This window comes from Hippopotamus amphibius, chromosome 8 (assembly GCF_030028045.1).
Source record: "Hippopotamus amphibius kiboko isolate mHipAmp2 chromosome 8, mHipAmp2.hap2, whole genome shotgun sequence".
In the NCBI taxonomy this organism is placed as follows: domain Eukaryota; kingdom Metazoa; phylum Chordata; class Mammalia; order Artiodactyla; family Hippopotamidae; genus Hippopotamus; species Hippopotamus amphibius.
In genome coordinates this window covers 78,336,967-78,360,687 of record NC_080193.1, presented here as the reverse complement: position 1 = coordinate 78,360,687, position 23,721 = coordinate 78,336,967, and the positions used below count along the sequence as shown (strand labels likewise).

At 44.8% G+C, this 23,721-nt stretch overlaps 2 protein-coding genes across 10 annotated transcripts in view; one reads left to right on the top strand and one right to left on the bottom strand.

Annotated features, from left to right (window-relative positions):
* The window catches only part of SLC16A14 (solute carrier family 16 member 14), a 32,083-nt gene extending 23,309 nt beyond the window's left edge, over positions 1-8,774 (bottom strand). For 3 of the 5 annotated variants that reach the window (XM_057744746.1, XM_057744744.1, XM_057744747.1), the window contains exons 1-2: positions 8,296-8,774; positions 6,136-6,277 (exon numbers count right to left, since the gene is read on the bottom strand). In XM_057744746.1, the coding sequence (XP_057600729.1) occupies positions 6,136-6,227 (92 nt within the window). In that variant the 5' untranslated portion in view covers positions 6,228-6,277; positions 8,296-8,774. Of the gene's footprint in view, positions 1-6,135; positions 6,278-6,351; positions 6,399-7,899; positions 8,073-8,295 lie in introns of those variants that run through there. The other 2 variants (XM_057744745.1, XM_057744748.1) reach the window with 2 other exon arrangements.
* The window catches only part of LOC130858390 (probable G-protein coupled receptor 148), a 52,389-nt gene continuing 35,990 nt past the window's right edge, over positions 7,323-23,721 (top strand). For 4 of the 5 annotated variants that reach the window (XM_057744749.1, XM_057744750.1, XM_057744755.1 and 1 more), the window contains exon 1: positions 7,323-7,450. The gene's annotated coding sequence lies outside the window, so the exon portion shown is untranslated. Of the gene's footprint in view, positions 7,451-17,111; positions 17,267-23,721 lie in introns of all 5 variants that reach the window. The other variant, XM_057744752.1, reaches the window with a different exon arrangement.

Below are 23,721 nucleotides of genomic sequence, written 5' to 3'. Positions count from 1 at the left end.
GTCATTATGCAGATTTGAGAAAACTCACTTTTTCATAGGAACAAGTGCTTTTATGAAACCTGTTTCATCTTTACAGTCATTCTATATGTAAGTGTTATCCCTATTTTAAAGAAATGGAAATAGACTCAGAGAAGTGAAGTGCCTTTCCCAAGTGCTCATGGCCAGCAGTTAGTATGGCTAGATGGGAACCCAGGAATTGAACCCAGCTACTCCTGAGTCCAAAGCCTGTGCACTGTTTCCTTACTGAGATGGAAACTGACAGGTGACAACAAAGACGTCAGAGAAGGAAGTGCCTGGGCTTAGGCAGGGTAGCTTGGCCTAGCGGAGGTGGGGGGCACATGACAGAGGCTATAATACTCAGTTTTGTGGGTCCAAGTGTTCAATTTGTTCAGTACAGCTAGAGTGGGTTAGCCTCGGGGGACTGACTCATATGAACTCAACTCAGGAGAGACTGGTAAAGGAGAAGGCCAATTTATTCTCACAATGGGAAATAGAGTTTTCTAATAATGGTGATATTTATGTTTGATATACAAGACAAACCTTCACTTCCTCCATCCACCCCCATTTGCAGCATTTACCTGGGAAGCTAGAATATTGCTTAGAAAACTGGAAATCAGATTACAGAAATTTGGGTTTCTGTAATCCACTGTAATCTACAGTGATATACAGGTTACCAGGGAGCCAGGGGCTAGATCTTGAAGAGCCTTCTGTGTCAGATAAGGATCTTGGAATTTATCCTGTGTATAATGAACAGTTGGTGGCTGTATTTGTACAAGGAAGAGATAAGATGGGATCTGTACTTTGCATAGATCGATCTCTCAAGTTGTTCAAACAAGAGGCGGGAGCGAGAGGCGAGACAATGCAGGTCAGGGGAGGTGTCTGGTTTTGTTTTATTTTTTAGGGTGAGAATGAAGTGTATGCATAAAAACTGAGGATAAGGAGAGAGAGAGAGAGAGAGAGAATGAATGACTAATCCCAGAGCTGGTGGGACAGGGCTGGTCTTGATCAGGAAGAGTGACCCATCCTCTGAGACTGGAGGATGCAGGGGATGGATGGAGATAAGATGGTAAGCAGTGGAATGGACAGTTACACCTGTTGGTCTGATTCTTTGGTGATGTTGGGAGGTAGCTCATTGGCTGAGAATGAGGAGGATGATGGTTATGTTGGGAACTCAGTGTTCAGGATAATGAAAGAAACTGTGGAAATGATTGTTGGGCAGGTCCAAAGGTGAGCTGAGCCCTACAGGGCAGTGGAGCACCATGGACAGAGCAGAGGGAGCACTCTGCCCCAGAAGCTGGCAATAAGAACAAAAAGCAAGAACAAACAACAAAAAGTTGGTCTTTTTTTTTTTTTTTGTCATCACTTATGTGCCAGTGATTCTAGACAATGTCATTGACAAAATACTCTTCCCTGAAGAAATCCTCTGTTGGTCAAAGTTTCAAACAATGATGTTTTCATGTTATGTCTGTAAGCTTCAAATCAGCATCCTTTCCTAAACACTGTGTTGTACAGGGAAGTTATTTCAGAGAACTGATGATTATACACTGGACCCTGGCATATGTGGGGCCCCAGCTACACATCTCTGTTTTTTTTTTTCTCTATTGTCTACTTCTTTAAATTTTTTTTAAATTGTATAGCTGATTTATAATTTTATTAATTTTATTATATCATGTAAGTTTAAGGTGTACAGCACAGCAATTCATATATATATATGAATTTTAAATTTTAAACAAAAATAAAGTCTCCAGGTGGGCACACAGTGACAAAAGTCAAGTAGCTATACATATGTATATAGATAGATATAGATATATAGATATATACATACAAACACATATATATTCTTTTTCAGATTCTTTTCTTTTACAGGTTATTACATAATATTGACCCTGTGCTATACAGTAGGTCCTTGTTAGTTATTTATTTTATACAAAGTAGTGTGTATATGTTAATCCCAGCCTCCTAATTCATCCCTCTCTACACCCTTATTTCCCCTTTGGTAACTACAAGTTTGTTTTCTGTGTCTGTGAGTCTCTTTCTGTTTTGGAAATGTTTGTGTCTTTTTTTTTTTTTTTATTCCACATATAAGTAAGATCATATGATATTTGTCTTTCTCTGTCTGGCTTACTTCACTTAGTATGATACTCTCTAGGTCCACCATGTTGCTGCAAATGGCATTATTTCATTCTTTCTTATGGCTGAGTAGTATTCCATTGCATATATGTACCACATCTTCATTCATTCATTGGTCAGTGGACACTTAGGCTGCTTCTATGTCTTGACTATTGTAAATAGTGCTGCAATGAACACTGGGGTGCATGTATCTCTTTGAATTATGGTTTTCTCCAGATATATGCCCAGGAGTGGGGTTGCAGGATTATATGGTAGCTCTATTTTTAGTTTTTTAAGGAAACTTTACACTGTTCTCCATACCGGCTGCACCAATTTACATTCCCACCAACAGTGTAGGAGGGTTCCCTTTTCTCCACACCCTCTGCAGCATTTATCACTTGTGGACTTTTTGATGATGCCCATTCTGACCAGCATCACCAGTGGGAGGTGATACCTCATTGTAGTTTTTATTTGCATTTCTCTAATAATTAGTGATGTTGAACATCTTTTCATGTGCCTCTTGGCCATCTGTATGCACATATCTGTTTTGAGAGTAAGTTCCTAAGAGTTCAGAACTGCTGGTGCTCACCTTGGCCCAGTTTGGGTCTGCAGTGCCTGCAGTGTCACACACCTCTACCTTTAGCAGGATATTTGAGGTGGACTGTGACAGCACAGTGATGTGGAGATGAAGACCAGAACACCAGCTACTTGAATTTTGCCACTCTATGTGCCCACCTGGAGACTTTATTTTTGTTTAAAATTTAAAAGAGCAAAACAGAGCGCAAGACTGCAAGGTGAAAAACTTTGGTTTGGAAAGTGGAATTGGTAGTCGATACATGAAATGTTTTACTCAATTTTAATAATGTCTTTAAAATGGAAATCTATTCTTTGTTTCAAGTAATTATTTTAAAATGGAAGAGCAAATCAGAAAATAATGATTATTACTGACCATGACGTGATTATTCCTGAAAATCATTTTGTTGCAGGGTAGGAAAGTGGTGTAAAAAACGGTCCCAGGACTTCCTAGGTGGCACAGTGGGTAAGAATCTGCCTACCAATGCAGGCGGGTTCGATCCCTGTGCCAGGAAGATACCACATGCCGCAGAGCAACTAAGCCCATGTGCCACAACTATTGAGCCTGCACTCTAGAGCCCGTGAGCCACAATTATTGAGCCCACGTGCTGCAACTACTGAAGCCCAGGCGCCTAGAGCCCGTGCTCTGCAACAAGAGAGGCCAGCACAATGAGAAGCCCATGCACCACAGTGAAGAGTAGCCCCCACTCGCCGCAACTAGAGAAAGTTTGGGTGCAGCAACGAAGACCCAACATAGCCAATAAAATAAACAAACAAATAAATAAAATAAATAAAACCAAAAAAAACCCCAAAACAGTTCCAAATACACTAGGAACACCTCTAATCATGGGAATCATGGGGCTTGTCTCTGTGGTGTTGTGATGTGGACAGAGAACAGAGAAGCAAATTGTAGCCAAGTGCCCAGCGCCGAGCCTCTCTGAGGGAAGCACACTGTGCCATTTGCACACTTTCTGTACACCTCTGAGCTAAGAACTGTTTTTACCTTTTCAAAGGCTACGTGACCTGCAAAACTTAAAATACTTACTCTCTGACCCTTTATAGGAAAAGTTCACTAATCCCCAGACTAAGAGTGTGTTAGGAAGAAACAGGCGCTGGAACCAAGGATGCCAGTGGAAGAGCAATTTAATGGATCTGTCCTGGCGCTCATCTTGACGTTTCCTCTCTCTCATACTCATTTTTTTTTTAATTTTTAAAAATTTATTTATTTTATTTTTATTTATTGGCTGTGTTGGGTCTTCGTTGCTGCATGCGGGCTTTCTCTAATTGCAGAGAGTGGGGGCTACTCTTCACTGCGGTGCACAGGCTTCTCAGTGCAGTGGCCTCTCTTGCTGCAGAGCACAGGCTCTAGGTGCACGGGCTTCAGTAGTTGCAGCACATGGGCTCATCAGCTGTGGCTCATGGGCTCTAGGGCGCAGGCTCAGGAGTTGTGGTGCACAGGCTTAGTTGCTCCGTGGCATGTGGGATCTTCCCAGCCCAGGGCTTGAACTTGTGACCTCTGTGCTGGCAGGTGGATTCTCAATGCACTATGCTACCAGTGAAGCTCCATACTCATTATTTTCATCTTTTAAATTATTCTGTCTCTTAAAGAGCCATCCAGTTCTCAGCCACTACACTTCCTGCCCATGTTGCTGCTCTCTGCTGCGTTCTTCCCTTCACCTCTCCATTACCCAGGCTGCTGGGAGTGATAAAATGCTATCTTACCATGCAACTGCCCCTTCCGGTCAAGTTATCTTTAGGATCAAGTCCAAACTGTCCTGTCCACTTACAGGCTCTCCTCTCATGTTATCTGCCACTCTGTTGGGTCCCTCCTCCCCTTCACCTTTGCACTCTGCTCTCCAGCCCCGTGGAAGCACCTGCAGCTCCCTGAACCTGGCACAGTCTTTCAAGCTTTTGTGCATGACCTTCTCTTCTTTCAGGAACACACTTCTGCTTTTCTAATCTCCTGCTCCTTTCCTGCTCATACTTCAAGATTCGACTAAATTCTAATATTGAAAGCTTGAAATGAGAAAACAGCAACAACAAAACAACCCTGCAAACATCTCTAATATCCAACATTAGAGTACATGTTAAAACAGTCAATCATGGTACAGCCATGCAACGCAAGTGCCATTAAAAATAAAACTGCACAGACTCTTTGAAGGCAGAGAAAGAAGCCACATTAAGGTGTGAATTATGCTTGGTGGTCACAAAACGGGGCACATGAAATAATTCCTTTTGGGTTGTTGTTAAAAATATGTATCTGTAGGAAAAAAAGACTGGGGTGAAACAAAAATATTGATGTAGAGTCTTCTTTGGATGATGGTCTTCCAAGCAATTTCTCTTTTCTTTATCTTTCTGGTAAAAAATTCTAAATAAACATATATTAACTTTATTATTATAAGAAAGTAAAGTTCCCTCTCTCTATCTTTTAAACATCATCTGGTTCAGCTTCTTGCCTCCAGTCAATTGGTGGCAATACAGAGCCACTTCCCTTGGGAAGTCTAGTCTGCATTGGGCTGTAGGCTTGTGTGTGTGTTTCCCACCACTCACCTCTCCCCCCATAAGAGGAGAGTCTGCCTAGGGATAGAAAGGGATGGGATAGCTCTTGCTCTCCAAAGCTCACAGCCCATAAAAAATCTGCCCTGTCAAAAGGACCAGGAGGATGAAGCTAGAAAGGGTTCAGAAGGGGTGTTTGAATACTGCCTTCCCTCTACCCCTGGTAGTTGTACACAGAATCCCAAGGAACCAGAAAGAGGAGAACCAGGCAGCTTGCTAAGGGGTGTGACGGGCATAGATGAATAATAACAACATTGTTTTACAATCCGTGTTTAATGAGATATGTTTAATGAGATAAAACAGCACAACTTGGCATTTTCCTAAAGCCCATCTACATCTAAGAAAGACTTTGAAATAATAATAATACAAAACTCATATTTTTTCAATCTATGAGTTGAAATAGTAAGCATTTTTCTAAGCAATGTTAAGAACTTTATATTTTTACTGAATTATTTATTTTATGGGTTAAGAGATGCAGTTGCCATTGAGCTGCTCTTGACATTTCCAGTTTATCTGTTCATAAATAAGTGATGTTAAATAGCATGTAATGGAAAAGTTTTATTCAAGAGGCACAACTGTGCCTGTAGAAAACAGTGTCAGATGGAGCCTGTGGGTGCGGGGTGGGGGTGGGTAAAACAAAATTCCATCAGACTCTCAGGAGGTACCTGAAGATCTTCCAGGCAACGGGTCATCTGCATGTCACACCCAAATCTCTCTCCAAGCAATTCCTGCTTTGACTAATCAGAGTTATCTGACTGTCCTGCTAGATTAACTAAAACCAAGAAAAGGGAACAGAAGAATACATGTCTGTCCCCTCACCCCCAAGTTTGCTTTAGCATTTCAGCATTTATAATAAGATACAAAATAATCATCTGAGTATTAGGACCCTACTCTCACCTGGAGAGAGAGGGACAACCAGGAGGGGTTTCTGGACCTCCCCACCCAGGCTCCAAGTCTTTCTCCATCATACGGTCTTCAGGCTCCCCCATCTCTTCCACATCCTGACACACGTGCAAAATGACAATACCTGCGTGAGATACTGGGGGAAGTGGAGCAGTGAGTGTGGCGTTCCCACTAAGGGTCGATGTGTAAAATGTAACATCCTGGGCTCACCTAGGATGGAAGCTCTGCATGTAACATTAGCGCCTTGCACTGAAGAACTGGAAGGAAGGAAATGGGAGTATTATTGGACCAACAGTCAACTTTCCATTCTTCCATAAAGTGAGTTCATTACTGGTGAAAGAGAAACCACTCATAGGGGAAGTGAAGTAACACACACAGGCTATGACATGGAGGTCAGCTACATGTTTACCTGGTAACTGGCAGAAATGAAAATAATTTACAGCCTGCTCGAGTGTTGCAGAGATTAAAGTGAAATTACATTTTTCACAACTCTGTTAGGGGAGTAAGCTTTATAAGCAAGTCCTCGATTTTTAACTTGGCTCTTGTGATTATGTTAGCATGTGGTGAGCTCACTGTAAATGAGAGGTCAAGGGGAAAGCTCCAAATTAAAATATAAAATACAATCTTCCCCAAAGGTGACAGAGTATGTTGGTAGCAGGTTCTTCGTTAGAGGCGGGTATGTGGCAGGCCCATCTGTAATTTGGCTCCGTCTGTATTTGCCTTCTAGATCTGGTGCGCACTGGACATCTTGGGCCTTTAGGGGGCGCACCTGAGGCCGACAGGCTGAACAGGCCGGAGCAGCCAAGGCTGGGGAGCTGAGCTATGCAGAGAACACAGCGCAAGAGAAACCCGGAACCCTAGCTAGGTTCACGCTGTATCAGGGGGAACTAAACGTATAAATGCCTTCTATGGCGCAGGGGCTGTGCTTAATGGCTTCTTCACATCGATTCCGTCTAGTTGATATTAATGTTCCATTTTACAGATGAGGAAATTGAGGCTATTTGTAGAATGGGGGCAATGCAGCTTAGAAAGGTTAAAGTACCAGGTGGTGGAGGCTAAATTTGAACTCGGGCCTGAGGGGTCCAAAGCCTATTTTATCTACCCTCACTAAATAACTGGCTAGCTAACTCTCTCTCTCTCTCTCTCTCTCACACACACACACACACACACACACACACACACACACACACACACACACACACCCGCGCGCGCACGAAATGGAATCCTCGTAATGCCCAATAATAACCCTCACTCATCCTTGCTAAGGAGCCTGGATCAACTTTTCCGCAGAAAGAAAACGTCTTAATTGGTAAGCATAATTGAGTTCCTAAAACACCAGATGGCCTTGGCGGCGTCTGACCCCAAAATGGCCACCCCCGGTACCTCGCCCCATTTTAGTCTTTCCTTTCCTCCCCGAGGGGCCTTGATCAGAACCCCTCTGGGGAACCAGCATCCGCACGCTCTGGGGTGGCCCCCGGCGATCCGGCCTCCGCGTCACCCTCATTCCCCGAGCGCCGCCCCCGCCGCCCCCTCCCGGGCACTCCGTGCTCCCTCTTCCCCGGGACCCCGAGATCCCTGTCCCCCATCCCCGGGCATCCCGGGCCTCGGAACCTGCCAGCTCGGCGGGGAAGCGGGGCCGATCGCAGTCTAGGCAGCCTGCGCGGGGAGGCATCCCGCACCCCCAAAATTCCCCTAGTCGCCCCGCCCCCGCCCGGTCTCCCCCTCTCCGCCCCAGCACTGCTAGTTCGGGTTCCTCACGGGGGCCGGGAGAGAAGGGGGGAGCGAGGCTGAACGCGGGGCCGAGCGCGCCTCTGGAGCCGGACGGGTGTTCCGAGGGGTGCCGTGCGCCCTGGAGGACGCGCGCGGGGCCCTGGCCGCGGTGGGAGCGAGGCGCGTCCCCACGCTCCCCCCGCTCCTGGGCCGCCCTTACCCCGCCCGCCCCAAAGTGGCCTTGCCAGCGATTCGGGAGCCCCCAGGCGGGCGGCCTGGGCGGGACTGCCGCGCCTCCTCCCTGCCCTCGACCGCTCTGGCCGCCCTCCCCGACCCGGCCCCGGCCCCGCGCCGCCGCTTCCCGGGCGTCAGGGGCGCAGCGGCCACGGCAGTGCTTGATGTCCCTGGCGCCGCTCCATCCCCGGGCCCGCCCGGGATACTCACCGCCCGCAGCCCGCGGGGCGGCGGCCTCACTCGGCTCCCGGCCGCGATCCCCGAACTTGCTGTTTCCCTCGGAGCCCCCTGCGCGGCTGGGCGGAGAGATTTGTGGCGATGTCGCCTAACATCCTGGAGATGCCGGTGCCCGCGGCTCGGCGCTCCGCCGGGTTCGGCGCGCTGTGCTGGCTCCCGGCGCCTCTGCCGCTCGCTGCCGAGCCAGCTCCGTTTTGTGGAGCTTGGAGCTTGATGCCTGAGTCCGTGTGGCTTTAAAAAGGGTGCGTTTGGAGGTGCCCGAACCTAACCCGAGCTTCCTTCCTATCCGTGCAATTTCAAATCTCCAAGCTGGTTCATTCCTATACCGGCTAATTCTGGTTTGGGTAAAAAAAAAGAAAAAAATTGCAGTCACCTCACGTGCACACTCTTGTGGCCGGTTGTAGTTTCTAGCATTGGCTGAGGTTCGCTAATGCACATTTATAACTGGAGGAACGGGCCCGAAACATAAGATGCAGGTGGGAATGGCAATATCTTCCATTTCTCTGAGACAGGAGAGAATGATGAAAAAACCCTCGCCCAAGGCTGGGCCACAAAATTAGGGCAGTTTGTAGTTGGAAGAGGCCGGCAGGCCCTGCAGTGTTCTCGACCAAGGAGGACGGGAAATTCCTCATCCTTTGTCCCATCCTGGGTGGTGCCTCTCCTTGCTCTTTCTCCAGTATCTGACAGTTGCCTGGTTCCTGCATTCATGGGTACCAGGTACACATTTCATTTACACGTGTGCCTGCTCTTTTCCCAACAGGGCATCCAACACAATGCTTTGCTCTGGGAAAGTTTTCAATATTTGTTAAGTTGAATGTGTGAATAAATGAAGCCAGTGCTATTCTAACCTCACTTGAAGGATTCTGTAGTAGTTCTCTATTGCTATTTTAATATAGTACCACAAACTTACTGACTGAAAACAACACAAATTTATTATCTCATAGTTCTAGTGGGCCAAAAGTCTGAAATGGATCTTACTGGACTAAAATCAAGGAGTTGGCAGGGCTGTGTTCCTTCTGGCAGCTCTAGGGGAGAGCTCATGCTTCTAGAGGGTGCTCATATTCCCTGGCTGCTGGCCAGTGCCTCTGTCTTCAAGGCCAGCAACGTTGCATCATTCTGTGCCTTTCTACATAGTCACATCTCTGTCTCTTCTATTCTGCCTCCCTCTTCCACTTTTAAGGGCTCTTGGGATTACTTGGGGCCTACCCGTGGTAACTGGATTATTGGATAAGCCAAATAATCCCCCTGTTTTAAGGTCAGATGATTAACAATCTTAATGCCATCTGCAACCTTAATTCCCCTTTGCCATGTAAGGTAACATATTCACAGGGTCCAGAGATTAGGATGTGGACATCTTTGAGGGGCCATTATTCTGTCATAAATTTCCTTCTTTCTTCATTTTTTCCTTACTTTTTTTTCCTGCAAAAAGTAATATTCACATTGCCCCTTCTTATAATCAAATCTTGATTAAAAATAAAGAACATTATGAGAAATTGTGGTTAAATGAGGACATTTTGGTGAAGCACCAGGCTTTTGTGGTCCAAACATTTAACTTTTGCTGATCAGAACATGAGCAAACAAATGGTTAGTATTCCCTTGGGCTGACCTTCTCAGATATCACCCAGTTCAACCAGACTTTTGACAGTAAGTCAAGATGGGGTTCCTGGCAAATACGTCAAGTGCAGATGATCCATCTTGTTTGAAAAGAGATCTGTAAGATTTTTGTCTTTTAGATTTATTGAGGTATAATTGATGAAGTATGAACTGTATATATTTAAATGTACAACTTGATTAGTTTTATTTTATTTTATTTATTTTTAAAAGATTTATTTACTTATTGGCTGTGTTGGGTCTTCGTTGTTGGGTCTTTGTTGCTGCACGGGCTTTCTCTAGTTGTGGAGATGGGGGCTACTCTTTGTTGTGGTGTGTGGTGGCTTCTCTTGTTGCAGAGCACGGGCTTGAGGCACATGGGCTTCAGTAGCTGCGGCACATGGGCTCAGTGATTGTCGTTTATGGGCTCTAGAACACAGGCTCAGTAGTTGTGGGGCAAGGGCTTCATTGCTCTGCGGCATGTGGGATCTTCCCAGACCAGGGATTGAACCCATGTCCCCTGCATTGGCAGGCTGATTCTTAACCACTGTGCCACCAGGGAAGTTCCTTGGTGAGTTTAGATAAGTTTGTGGAACCATCACTTCCATCAAATAACTCCAAAATTTTCCTGTGTCCTTTGAAAGCCAGTCTTCACCCCACCCTTACAGCCCCAGGCAACCTCTCATCTGCTCTCTCTGAAGACTCTCCTCTGGACCATGGGTACTTAACATCTAGAATGCCCACAAAAGGCTTTTCTTTTTTTCCCTTCCAGCTTTATTGAGGTGTAATTGGCAAATAAAATTTTATATGTTTAAAGTGTGCTACATGATGATTTGATACACATGCACATTGTGAAATGAGTGTCACATCACAATCAAGTTAATTAATGTATCACTTCATGCAGTTACCTTTTCTTTTTTTCTTTTTTTTTTTTGGTGGTGAGAATGCTTAAGATCTACTTTCTCAGCAGATTTCAAGTATACATTACAGTATTATTGTTAACTGTAGTCACCATGCTGTACATTAGGTCCTCAGAACTTACTCATCTTATAACTGAAAGTTGTACCCTTTGACCAACATCTCCCCATTTCTCCCACCCCCTAGACCCTGGCAACCACCATTCTACTCTCTGTTTCAATGAGTTCAACTTTTTTTTTGGTTTAGATTCTACATGTGAGTGAGATCATACAGTATTTGTTTTTCTCTGCCTGGCTTATTTCGCTCACCATAATGTCCTCCAGGTTCATCCCTGTTGTCCCAAGTGCTAGGATTTCCTCTGTTTTTTTTTTTTTAATAGTTGAATAATATTCCATTGTGTATGTGTTACATTTTCTTTATCCATTTATCCATTGAGAGACACTTAGGTTGTTCCCATATTTTGGCTTTTCTAAATAATGCTGCAGTGAACTTGAGGGTGCAGATGTCTCTTCAAGATGCTGATTTCATTTCCCATAGAAGGCTTTTCTAAGAAATCATTTTGTCTTCACAAGTGTCATTGCTCTTGTCTTGCCTGCCTGGCGGTCTCTTGTTGACACAGGTAGGTTGAGAGCAGACCTGGAGCAAATGGGCCTCCTACCTGTGAGTCACTGGTTTGTGTGTCTGGGTTAAATGAATAGAAAGCCATTGTACATTAGAATGTAAAAGACAGGGACTTCCCTGGTGATCCAGTGGTTAAAACTCCATGCTCCCAACTCAGGGGTCCTGGGTTTGATCCCTGGTCAAGGAACTAGATCCTGTGTGCATACCACAACTAAGAGTCCGCATGCAGCAACTAAGAAGCCCACGTGCTGCAACTAAGAGCTCACGTGCCATAGTGAAGATCCCGCATGCTGCAACTAAGACCTGGACCAGCCTAAATAAAATTTTTCAAAAAATGTAAAAGACAAGCACTGAACTCTTTTCAGGTATCTGAGGTAGAAGACCCTAACATTATCTCTTTAATTCTAGGCGAATTACATATTGTTCCACAATACCAATCTTACTTTTAACTTAATTGTATCAAGTAATAACCTTGTCCCTTAAGAAGGTAAAATGATTAAAGTGCTGCTTCTAAAAGCCTTTCTTCTTAGTTTTTATCATGCATTCAACTGATTTCATAACTCCATGTTGGAGGTGGGGTGGGGTTCCACTAAGGATGTGGACAATCTCTGCCTTAATGGTGTGGATTAGGTAGAGAGTGGGAGACAATCAGCTCTTGAGGAAGTTCTAGCACAGAATTTTGAAGGTTTTAGAGTAATACCCTAAAGTGCCACCTTGACTGTCCCATCTTTACAGCCAGTCCAGATAGGAACATGACCTAGAACCACGTGGTTACCCCAGACCATCATTCCACCCATCCCTCAGTACAGAAGGCAGCCCACCCACACCCCTCCAAGCGTCATGCAGTAGACTTTGATGGTTAATTTTCTGTGTCAGCTCGACCAATATGTGTTGATGAGGATGTGGGGAAATTGGAACCCTCATATACTTTGCTTTGGAAAACAGTTTGGCAATTTCTCAAAAGTTTAAACATAGAATTACCATATGGTGCAGCATTTCCATTCCAAGGTATATACCCAAGAATAATAAAAACATATGTCCACTCAAAATCTTGTACAGGAATGTTCATAGCATATTCTTCACAATAGTCAAAAAGTGGAAACAACACAAATGTCTGGCAACTAATGAACGGATAAATAAAATGAGATATAGCCATATAATAGAACTTTATTCAGCAATAAAAATAAATGCAGCCTTGATCCATGCTACAACATGGATGAGTCTTGAAAACATTGTGCTAAGTAAAAGAGGTCAGTCACAAAAGACCACATATTGTATGATTCAATTATATGAAATATCCAGAATAGGTACATACAGACAGAAAGTAGGTCAGTGATACTGAGGTTGGGGAGGCAGGGGAGGAAATAGAGAGGGACTGCTATTTGGAGTGATGAATTGTTCTCGTTTGGGGTGATGAAATGTTCTAGAAGTGATTTTGGTGATGGTTGTGCAAGTCTATGAAAAACCATTAAACTGCAAAAAATAAGAAATAAAAAATCCCCCTCCCCCACCTTCACCGAAATGACTGGGGTGGATTATATAAAAACCAGTGCTGAGAATGGGCTATGGTCTAAGCATAATGCATTCACTTCTATAATATGTTCCCGAAGTCCAAGATACAATGAATTATATAAGTCTGGTTAATTAATTAATTAATTAATTAAAGTACCTTTACCTAATTAAACTTAAAAGCTTTTGCACAGCTAAGGAAACCATGGACAAAATGAAAAGACAACCTACTGAATGGGAGAAAATATTTGCAAATGATATGACTGATAAGAGGTTAATATCCAAAATATATAAACAGCTCATACAACTCAATATCAAAAAAAGAACAACTCAATTAAAAAATGGGCAGAAGACATGAATAGACATTTTTCAAGGAAGACATACAGATGGCCAACAGGCACGTGAAAAGATGCTCAACATCATTAATCATGAGAGAAATGCAAATTAAAACCACAATGAGATATCAACTCACACCTATCAGAATGGTTATCATCAGAAAGACCACAAATAACACACAAACGTAGAGAACAAACGTGTGGATACCAAGCGGGAAGGGAGGGGTTGGGATGCATTGGGAGATTGGGATTGACATATATACACTATTGATGCTATGTATAAAATAGATAACTACTGTATAGCACAGGGAACTCTACTGAATGCTCTGTGGTGACCTAAATGGGAAGGAAATCCAAAAAAGAAGGGATATATATACATACATACAGCTGATTCACTTTGCTGTACAGTAGAAACTAATACAATATTGTAAAGCAACTACATTCCAATAAAAATTAAAAAATAAAAAAAGACCACAAATAACAGATACTGGCAAGGATGTGGAGAAAGGGGAAATCTTTGTACACAGCTGGTGGGAATGCAAATTGGGGCAGCCACTGTAGAAAACAGCATGGAGGTTCTGCAAAAAACTGAAAATAAAACTACCATATGACCCAGCAATTCCACTCCTGGGTTTATATCCAAAGAAAATGAAAATATCAGTTCTAAAAGATACATGCACTCCAATGTTCATAGTGGCATTGTTTAAAAAAGCCAAGATATGAAAACAACCTAAGTGTCTATCAACAGATGAAGAAGATGTGGTATATATAATATATACATTGGAATACTACTCAGGCATAAAAATGAATGAGATTTTGCCATTTGCAACAATGTGGATGAACCTGGAGAGTATTATGCTTAGTGAAATAAGACAGACAGAGAGAAATACTGTATGTTATCACTTATATGTGGAATCTGAAAAATAAAACAAATGTATATAGCAAAGCAGAAACAGATTCATAGATACAGAGAACAAACTAGTGATTACCGGTGTGAGGGGAGGGGCAAGATAGGGGTAGGGGATTCAGAGGTACAGACTACTATGTATAAAATAAGCTACAAAGATACATTGTACAGCACAAGGAATATAGGCAATATTTTATAATAAATAAATCAATACCTTCCTTAGCCTCATCTTAAGCAACGATGTCTATAATATTGTGGTTGTGATGTTCCAGTTATACACGTGCCTAATGCATACAATAGAAACGTGTAATTACTCCTAAGTTTACCAGCCATGTTGTGCTTCATGGCTCCTGCAGCCTCCCCCTTTGTCTCGCTGCTGGCACATACTTGTCTGATGGACGTGCTGCAACAGAGCCCTTGTGTTTCCCCATAGGTCTAGTTCATAAGATTGCTTGAGAAGCCCATTTGCTTTTCCAAAGGGGTGTTTATAGCAAGCAGGATGTAAGAGAAATCCCAAGCACTTCAGGATTTTCTTCCTGGTCTAGGACTTCCCCAGACTTTATCCCAAAGAAACTTACAAAACTTCTCCTGCTTCCAGGGGTAGTTACAAGCTTTGGTTTCCCTTGGCTTCAAATTCAAAGAACAGATCAAAGGTGAAGGGATACACAACAAGCTTAGCAACATGTTCCTGTCTTTACATTAGTCTTCCAAGTTTGTTACATTTTTCTCTCTGATAAAAATAACAAATATCCCCATGTAGTAGCATATGCTTTCATAAAAGTCCAGGGTCTAAAACACCAGTTCTGCCACTAACTTGGAAATTAAACATTTTCTCACACATATGTCTCAGAAGTAATGCTTGGTTCATGGGAGTTGTATTATAACGTGGTTGGCTAATATTATGAATTATTTTTAAATTTTTAAAAATGAAATCAGTGATGCTAGCAAATGATTATGGCTTTTTCTTGCAGCTTATTCTTTCATTTAATAGCCATTTTCCTGAAAAGTGTCCTGTAAATCAAACCTTATGTTAAATGCTGTCAGGGTATTCACTAACGGAAATGCAGTGAACCTTCTGAGGCTACAAGAATCCTCCGATACTGATATGTTTATCTATCAACTGAACTGTTGATAGGTATGGATTTAAATTTTATTTCGCATGAAACAGCACACTCATAACTTACACTATTTTAAAAATATTTTGAGTGTCCAAAAATGGGCCATTGGCCTTAACTAAGCAAATGTTTACTTAACATTTGTGAAATTATTACTTAACATTCAAAAGTCAACTCCACATCATCTTCTTTGAGAAGGTCATCAATAAATAAGACTAAATCTGGATAAGAAAGATCTAGCATTTTTCTTGTCAGTCACAACTTCACTGTGCCTTTATTTTCAGGAGCAAATGATTCTGATGAAAGCGGTTGAAGATATGAGATGTAATGCCCCAAATTTAAGAGGAAAGGAATTTGGGAGAAGCCCAAACCATTCTCTTCTTGTGGGACAAATGCGTTCTCTAGTAAAATTAGTACAAGCTATTGAAGAACAATGTACGGACAGTTTAAGGGAGAATCAGTAGGCAGATTCTTTTATGCTACATAGGAGATAGATGGTTCTCTTTTTTATGATCATTTTTGGTGGGCTTCTTATACTTCTCCCCTGCACTGTGAAGCTGGACAGACAAACCTAGGAAACCTGTTGGCCGGAGATGAATCAGAATGGGCTGCAGCTGTTGCAGCAATGTTCTTGGACCTCTTTGCTAGGTCTTGCCTTGACCTTGGACTTTCCTCCTGACTCTTGCTCATGTTGTCCTGACCTTATGTCTCAAGTGCCCAGTTTTCTCTTCACCTTGAGGACAAATTGAACTTCCCATGCTCTCTCTGAGACACTGGTGGATCTTCCAGCCTCAGGTCAGTTCCCCAGCTGGGCCTACCCTGGGTCTCTGCGAGAGAGGATCAGAAGATTTCAATGTGTTGTGAAGGCTAAAGGCCAACATTAGGAAACTCTTAGGACTGTGTAACCAGTGATTATGAAAATCCAGGAGCTGTGCTTTTCCTGGTTGCGAAGCAGCAGAGCATGCGTGGCAGGAGCCAAGAGCATACGGGGCTTCGGCGTCCATGTGGTGAAGTCAGACCTGAGCCGGAAGCCCCATCCCGCCGCTCTCTTCTGTGGAGTCTGGGCGTTCACCCTGGAGTGGGTAGGATGACATCAAAGGGATGTTGAAAGCATTAAATAAGATAATGCATGTAAAGCACTGTGTTGGCACAGTGCTTGGCATATAATTGAGACTTGTTTCTAACGTTGTAATAATGGCGTCATTGAAACCCATACCACCTCAGAGAGAAAACTGCCTTACAGCAGAGGCCTTTGGAGAGGCAGCATAAATGAGTGGTTCAGAGCATATACCCTGGAGCCTCATTGCCTGGACTCACATCCCAACTTTCATCACTTATGTCACCTCTTAATGAGGTTACTTAGCATTTCTACATCTCAGTGTAAAATGGGGAACAAAAAGAAAAAAAGAAGGAAGGAGGAGGAGGAGAAGGAGGAGGAGAAGGAGGAGAAGGAGAAGGAGGAGGAGGAGGAGGAGGAGAAGAAGAAGAAGAAGAAGGAGGAGGAGGGGATGAGGAGGAAGAGGAGGAGGGGGAGACGGAGGAGAGGGGGGAGGGGGAGGGGAGGAGGGGGAGGAGCTGGAGGAGATTTACCCTTTGGATTGTGGTGAGGTATAAATGACTTAGACTATATGAAGTCAATCAACACGCCACCCAGTGTGATGCATAAGCACAGAGCATCCCTTCTGTGACACTCTTGACAAAAAAAACACATAACCTACATCTAATTGTGAGGATACATCAGACAAACTTGAATTAGGGACATTCTAAAAAATAACCAGGCCTGTACTCTTCAAGGTCAGCATCATGAAAGATAAATGAAGATTCAGGAACGGTCCAGGATAAAGGAGATGAGAGAGACATGACAAAGTAACGCAGTGTGTGATGCTGGGATTGCTTTTACCAGTTGGAGCGGGACAGCGGGCCAAATCTGATTCAGGGCCAGAGATCAGGTAACCGTATTATAACTTTGTTAAATTTCTTATTTTGAAAAATTTACTTTGGTTATGTAAGAGAATATTTGTGTTTTTAGGAAATGCTCCCCTAAGTATTTAGGAGTAAAGAAGAATTTAGAAAGTATGTAAAGTCCTTAGAAGAATGCCTGGCAAGGAGAACAGAACCACATGAGTGTTCACTGTTATTTTCTACCTGATTTCAGCGCTGAATTCCATATAGTATCAAACAGTGCTCTTGTGACCTTCCTTAACAGTGTTGCAAACACTGTGGCTAATCTCACTACCTTTTCTTTTCCTGTTTCCCAGCTTTTGGCTTTGGATCTTATGCAGTCCTGGAAAATACAGGAAAGCTACAAGGGATTTCCTTTGCTCAGAAGTAATATCTCTTAGTTCCTCTGGGCTTCTCCTGCCTGCTCTACCTCTCTCATGCCTCTTTTATGAGACTCATTGCGTATTCGAATTGTGGAAGGTGAGCCCACTTGCAGCCCCTGGAGCAGGATGGGGTGAATCAGTCATGTTGGCCCCAGCAGAGCAACCTACTGCTGGGCACTGGGAGTGCTGCTCAGTTGAGAGCAGTGAATGTTTGCAGAAAAGAGTGTCCCCCAGTATTGTTCTTTAAGTACTTTACTGTGGTCCCCTCTCCCCTTGTGGGGTGAGATAATCAGGTGCAATATGGAATATAAAGGTGTCGACCTAAGCCACGTGCTGGTTCCCAATTCATTGTGTAAATAGCTCCATGGGGACCAAGCTGGCCAGACAAGGGACCTGTCTCTCAAAACTCTTGTCATGAATGGATGGTTCAGGGATTTCCTAGGTGGTGCAGTGATTAAGAATCCACCTGCGAATGCAAGGGATACGGGTTCGATCCCTGCTCCAGGAAGATCCCATGTGCTGTGGAGCAACGAAGCCCGTGCACCACAACTATTGAGCCTGTGCTCTAGAGCCCGTGGGCCACAACCATTGATCCCATGTGCTGCAACTACTGAAGCCCAAGCACCTAGAGCCCATGCTCTGCAACAAGAGGAGCCACCACAGTGTGAAGCCCGTGAACCACAATGAAGAGTAGCTCCTGCTCGCTGCAACTAGAGAAAGCCCGTGCACAGCAACAAAGACCCAGTGAGCCAAGAAATAAATAAATTAATTAAAAAAAGAAAAAGAATGGATGGTTCAATTCTGAACCCAGCCCTCAGCGACTTTTACCTTGGGGTGAGTAGACTGAATGATGGGGGTTGCCTTGGTTACTTAGCTGCTCCTGCATAAAACATGGTTCACCTGGCTTCACTGTAGTTGACATCAGCATTGTATATGGATGTGCAACTAGCCTGGGGTCCTACCCACTTGCACCACAGTGGGGTCTTTAGAATACATGGGGTTAAAAAAAGAGAGAAAGAAGAAAACCCACCCACAATCAAACATGCTTCATGTGGTTTTAAACCTCCATGTGTTACTGAAAGTGGTGTCTGGCCTCTCACTGCTCAAAAGCCAATGCTTGAGAGGCAAGGTAGGTGGAAAGGAAAGTTTGCTGTGTTTTGGAGGCTGGCACCCAGGGGAGTCAGCCTTTGGAATGAGTCCACCCTCTTCTCCCATTTGCCAGCCTCTGAAATAAAGCAAACTTTCCTTTCTACCAGCCTTGCCTCTCGAGTATTGGCTTTTGAGTGGTGCATAGCTGACCCCACTTTCGGTAACACGTGGAGAGAAGTTTGTCAATGTTAAGGATAAAAGAATGGTCTGGCCCGCCTCAATTTGGATATACCTGAGAGGAATGAGGGGGACACTGTTCCTAGAGGTCATGTTGGCTTCAAAAATAGGAGGGTGTGCTCCCTGGGTATCAGGACTGTCTGTCAGAATGACTTGAGGCAGTATCTTCCAGAGAGTGAGATGGGAACGCCGGTGATTTTCAGCTGTACAGTGTTAGCAATGGCTAACACTGAGTCTCTCTCATGCATTACAAAATATCATTGAGCTCCTCCAAGGTGCTGGACACTGTTTCTAGGTGCTGACAAATCAGTAATAAACAGGTGCATGTCCAATTCCTTTTTAGTCCTTTGAACAATGAAGGAGAACGTCTCAGTTAGGAGTTGAAAGGCTTTAACCTCTCTCTCTAATTTATTAAGAGTGAGAGCAGGCTTCAGGCTTAATAATCATCCTGCAGGAGCCCTATCTAGCTGGAATTAGTACCCTTGTTTGTTTTCATTTATTTATTTGTGGCTCCCTTTATTTATGCACTTGTTTAATGATAGTTACTGAGACCTTACCGTGTGCCAGGTTACTTTCAGGTGATGCAGAATGGAGGGATGGCCCCATCATAAATCAAGTAGGTCACACAAGGGTGTGGCCGGTAGGTGGTGCCACTCAGCTGGTCGGCCACTGGTGCGTGCTGGCTAGTAAGAGTAACCACAGCGCTATGTACTAGGTTACTTAGTCCTCACCACACCTCCACGAGGGAGCTGCTTTTATTCCCCGATTTATAGGTGAGTAAACAGGAGCACAGACAGGTTAAGGAACTTGCACGTCCACACAGTTGGGAGTTGATTCAAGGCACTTTGGCTCCAGAGTCCCTGCACTTCACCACTGCATGATGCAGCCTCCAGCTGGGTATATATTTTTAGACACACACACATACACGCCCCCCCCCCCCCCCCCCCCAAATCTCAGGGACTCACCCCCTGGTTTCTGCAGGCTACAGTTGCCTTGAAGAACAGGCATCCCAATCTCCTCAGCTAACCGTCTGTTTAAAGACCTAGATCCCAGTCCAGCTCACTTTTCTGGTGTCATCTCCTACTATATCTGTGTGATATCAGTGATCCAGGCCAAGTGGATTTTCTTCAGTTCATGCCTCCGTGTTTCCATGTGCTTTTTCCTTCCTTGGCTTGGAATCCCTTCTAATTCTTTACTTTTTTTCCCTGACTCCACTCAACCTAGTTCCTTCTGATCCAAATGACCAAGACCTGTTTCGTGTGCCCACGGGGTTTGTGTACCTCTGGGCCTCTGGAGAGCACCTCTGCTGTTTCCACCTGCCCAGCATCTGCCCTCCCTTCTTCTGCCATTAGCAGCATAGTTTTCCCTTGGGGAGCTGTCACTGGTGAGGGTTCTGCTGCTCTTCCAGGATCCACGCCCAACCTATCGGGGCATTCTTGCTCTCTAACCATAGAAATGGGCTTAGGAATGAACTTGTGACCCAAACCAAACCAATCGCCCCCAGTCCCAGCACTTTGTAACTGTTTAGAAAGAGGCATTCTTTGCTGGACTCACACGTAGCCTGTGAGCCTTGCTGTGACTGATCCTGTGGCTCTCCTGTGTGGTGGATCCCGGGGGGGCCCCAGGCACAGAGTGGGAACGCTTGGATGGGTTATCATAGGTCTTCCTCTGTTTGTTGATGATGTCCTACTTCTTCTCTGGAAGTCAAACTTTCTCTAATTGCCGACAGCAAAACATCTTTTTACTTGTTCCGTCCAGAATCATGGCTTCTCTGCTCCCCTTTTCTTTGAAAAACTCTGCCATGGGGATTAGAAGGGTGTGCTCCTGTCAGGAAGTTTGCCTCAGGGCATTTTAAACAACATCACAGATCAGCAGAAGGTGCTCTCTACATTATGTTTCAATTTAACAGAGAACCCAAAAGCCCAAGAAGCATGGAGAAGATGAGACTTGCAGGGGAGGTTTCTTGAACTGCAGAAGAAAGGAAAAGAAAGGAAAAGAAAGGAAGTCTCGGCACCAAGGCTTGAGGTTCAGGATTTAAATGACACCTGTGACCACGGACAGCCCAGGGCAAAGTTACCAAGCAAATGTCTTTGGAGCCCAACCGGTTCCCAATTCAGTGGTCCATCTCTCCCCTCTGGCTCTTGCCCTCCAGAGCAGAGAACTGAGGGGCTGAGGCACAGGGCAGGTGTTTTGATGTAGGATGAGTGTATCAAGAGCGCGGGATGCTGCTGGGAGCCGTGGAAGCTCCTCGGCTAGGGAAGCCTGAACAAGAGCACCCGAGGCCGAGACCAGGAAAGACTGAGCGGCCAGGACAGGGTGGAGATAAAGGAGCAGCCGCCAGGCAGCTTGTCTTGCCTGGCTGCTGTGCCAGGAACCCTCAGCCTGAGCTTCCTGTGCTCAGATGCTCTGTAGTGAGCCAGGTCCTGAGACTGAGAACTTGGTACCGTTTGCCCTTCTGAAGTAGTTCTTCATGCACTGGGCAGAGAATACTAAACTATGAGTCTCAAGGGCACATCTGTCCCAGACTGTCTTCTAGTCCATTTTGGGGACAGTGAGGCTAGTATTCAGCTAGTATTCCCACTACGGCCATACAGGGCATTAAAACGCTGACACATTTCTATCATGGTTGACGGATAGGAAAACAGCTGCTTCCTGGCCCCTCACTACGACACTCCGCTCCCCCCCCCCCGCCCCCCAGCTGCCCCCTGCAAGGCTAGTAACCTTGTCTTATCAGATATGAAATATTTTGAATAGCACTCCTGGAATACCTAAGATTGCTGCACAAATTAGCTGTTACTCATTATCCTGCATTTAGACATTTAAAATAACTGTGTTAAACCATTTGCTACAAATTCACAATTTTTTGAGCATCTGCTATGTGTAAGGGTCCTAGTGAGATCTGCATGGTGGACTAGACAAGGCAGGAGAGGCTAGTGCACCCCTGCACGGACACACTGCACCCCACACACCCTGGCTGCTTGCATGCCTCTTGCTTGTCATTGTTTGTGAGGACAAACAAGAAGGGGGATCACTTGCCACCTCTCTCACACCACCACTGTGACAGGTGCCCGGGACTCCTAGCCCGTGTCCATACTGCTCCCGGGGGGTCTGTGTTCACCCAGCTCCTGGGCCTGTGCCCAGCACATAGCAGCTGCTGCTCATTGAGTCTTGGGGTCCCAGGTTCCCACCCTTTCCCCTTCCTGGGCTGCAGGTCATTGTCCTGGACAGAAAACATGGTAGCCAAATAGGAACTGGGGTCTCGTCTTCTCTGTCATCTGACCATCCACTCTCTGTGCCCATAGTAGGCCCAGCCCGTCCCACTCAGCGTGTTCATGAAAATGGTACATTGTTCCCTCTCAGGGACCCCATCTCTTTTCTCCCTTCTTCCCTCCTCTCCTTCAACAAGCATTTGGGATTGACCCCGCCATTTTGGAGAGTAATCTGGCAATTCTTTTCAAAAGCCTTAAAAAAAAATACAGCTTTTGACTCATAAATTAAGTTCCAGGTTTACTCTGTGGAAATAACCGCGGCTAAACACAACGATGTGACTCATGGGATGTTTACAGCAGGATGGGTCCCACCCCCACCCCCAGATTAGGTGCCAAGTTTGTGTTTCCATAGCAACCTGAGCTTCCCGCTTCCTGGCAGGTGGTTCATGTGCTAATCATCACCTGTTGACTCCTCTGCATCCTGCACTGGCCTGGGAGTTCCCTGAGGGCAGGGACCTTGTCTGTCTGAATTGCCATTGTGTCACCAGCACCTGGCACCTTGCCTGCCACATGTGGCATCCAAAAATGTTTGATAAATGGGTAGCCAGTGATGGAGAGGCATTGAAGACTTTTTTTTTGGCTACGTTTGGGTCTTTGTTGTTGCACGTGGGCGTTCTCTAGTTGTGGCGAGCAGGGGCTTTTCATTGCAATGGCTTGTCTTGTTGAGGAGCACAGGTTATAGAGCGCTCAGGCTTCAGTAATTGTGGCACGTGGGCTCAGTTGTTGTGGTTTGTGGGCTTAGTTGCTCTGAGGCTCCTGACACCTGGGCATTTGGGAACAATGTCCTCTCTCCAATTTCTAATAAGTGAATAATATCCTTGTGGTTATCCTGAACACTATTCTTCTTAAAATGCACAAGTTCTCCTTGGTTAACTTCTATGAAGTGCACTCAGTTCAGAACGGCATAAAATGAAGGCAGTAGATGGAAAGAATAAAAATAGGCAAAGGAAAATTCTCTTAATCTTTTTGCTTGTTATTAACCTTTGGAGGGCTTGTTTTACTCCTCCATCTCAGTTTCTCACAGAGAGCAGCTTCCCCCAGTTGACTGGAGGCTCTGCTCTAGGGACTGGACTTCGGCTCTCAACTTGGCTCACCACTGGGGTGATGAAATTGGCCTTTCCTCTGCTCGGGCTCTGAGCATGCATCATTCATTTCAACATGCGAGTGCTTGAAGCAAGTAGCCCCCTCCTTGTTCCTGATCTCCATCTGCTGGTGTGGGTGGTGTGGTGGGGAGATGGGCTCCAGCAGAAGCTAGCCATGTAGGGACCCTCTCTGATATTAGGTCATTTATACTCAGAAGGTCAAGCAGGACCAGAGTTTTCCTCACCCTTTCCCCTCCTCTGCACACTGATCTCTCCCCAACCATCTCCGGGGATCCACCTCTGTCCATTCTCATGGGCCGAGATTGAGAACTAATTTCAGGGTCAAGTTCAAACTGTTAAGAGACCACTTCTGGGGATGTGGGCATTTTGAAAGTTAATGTAT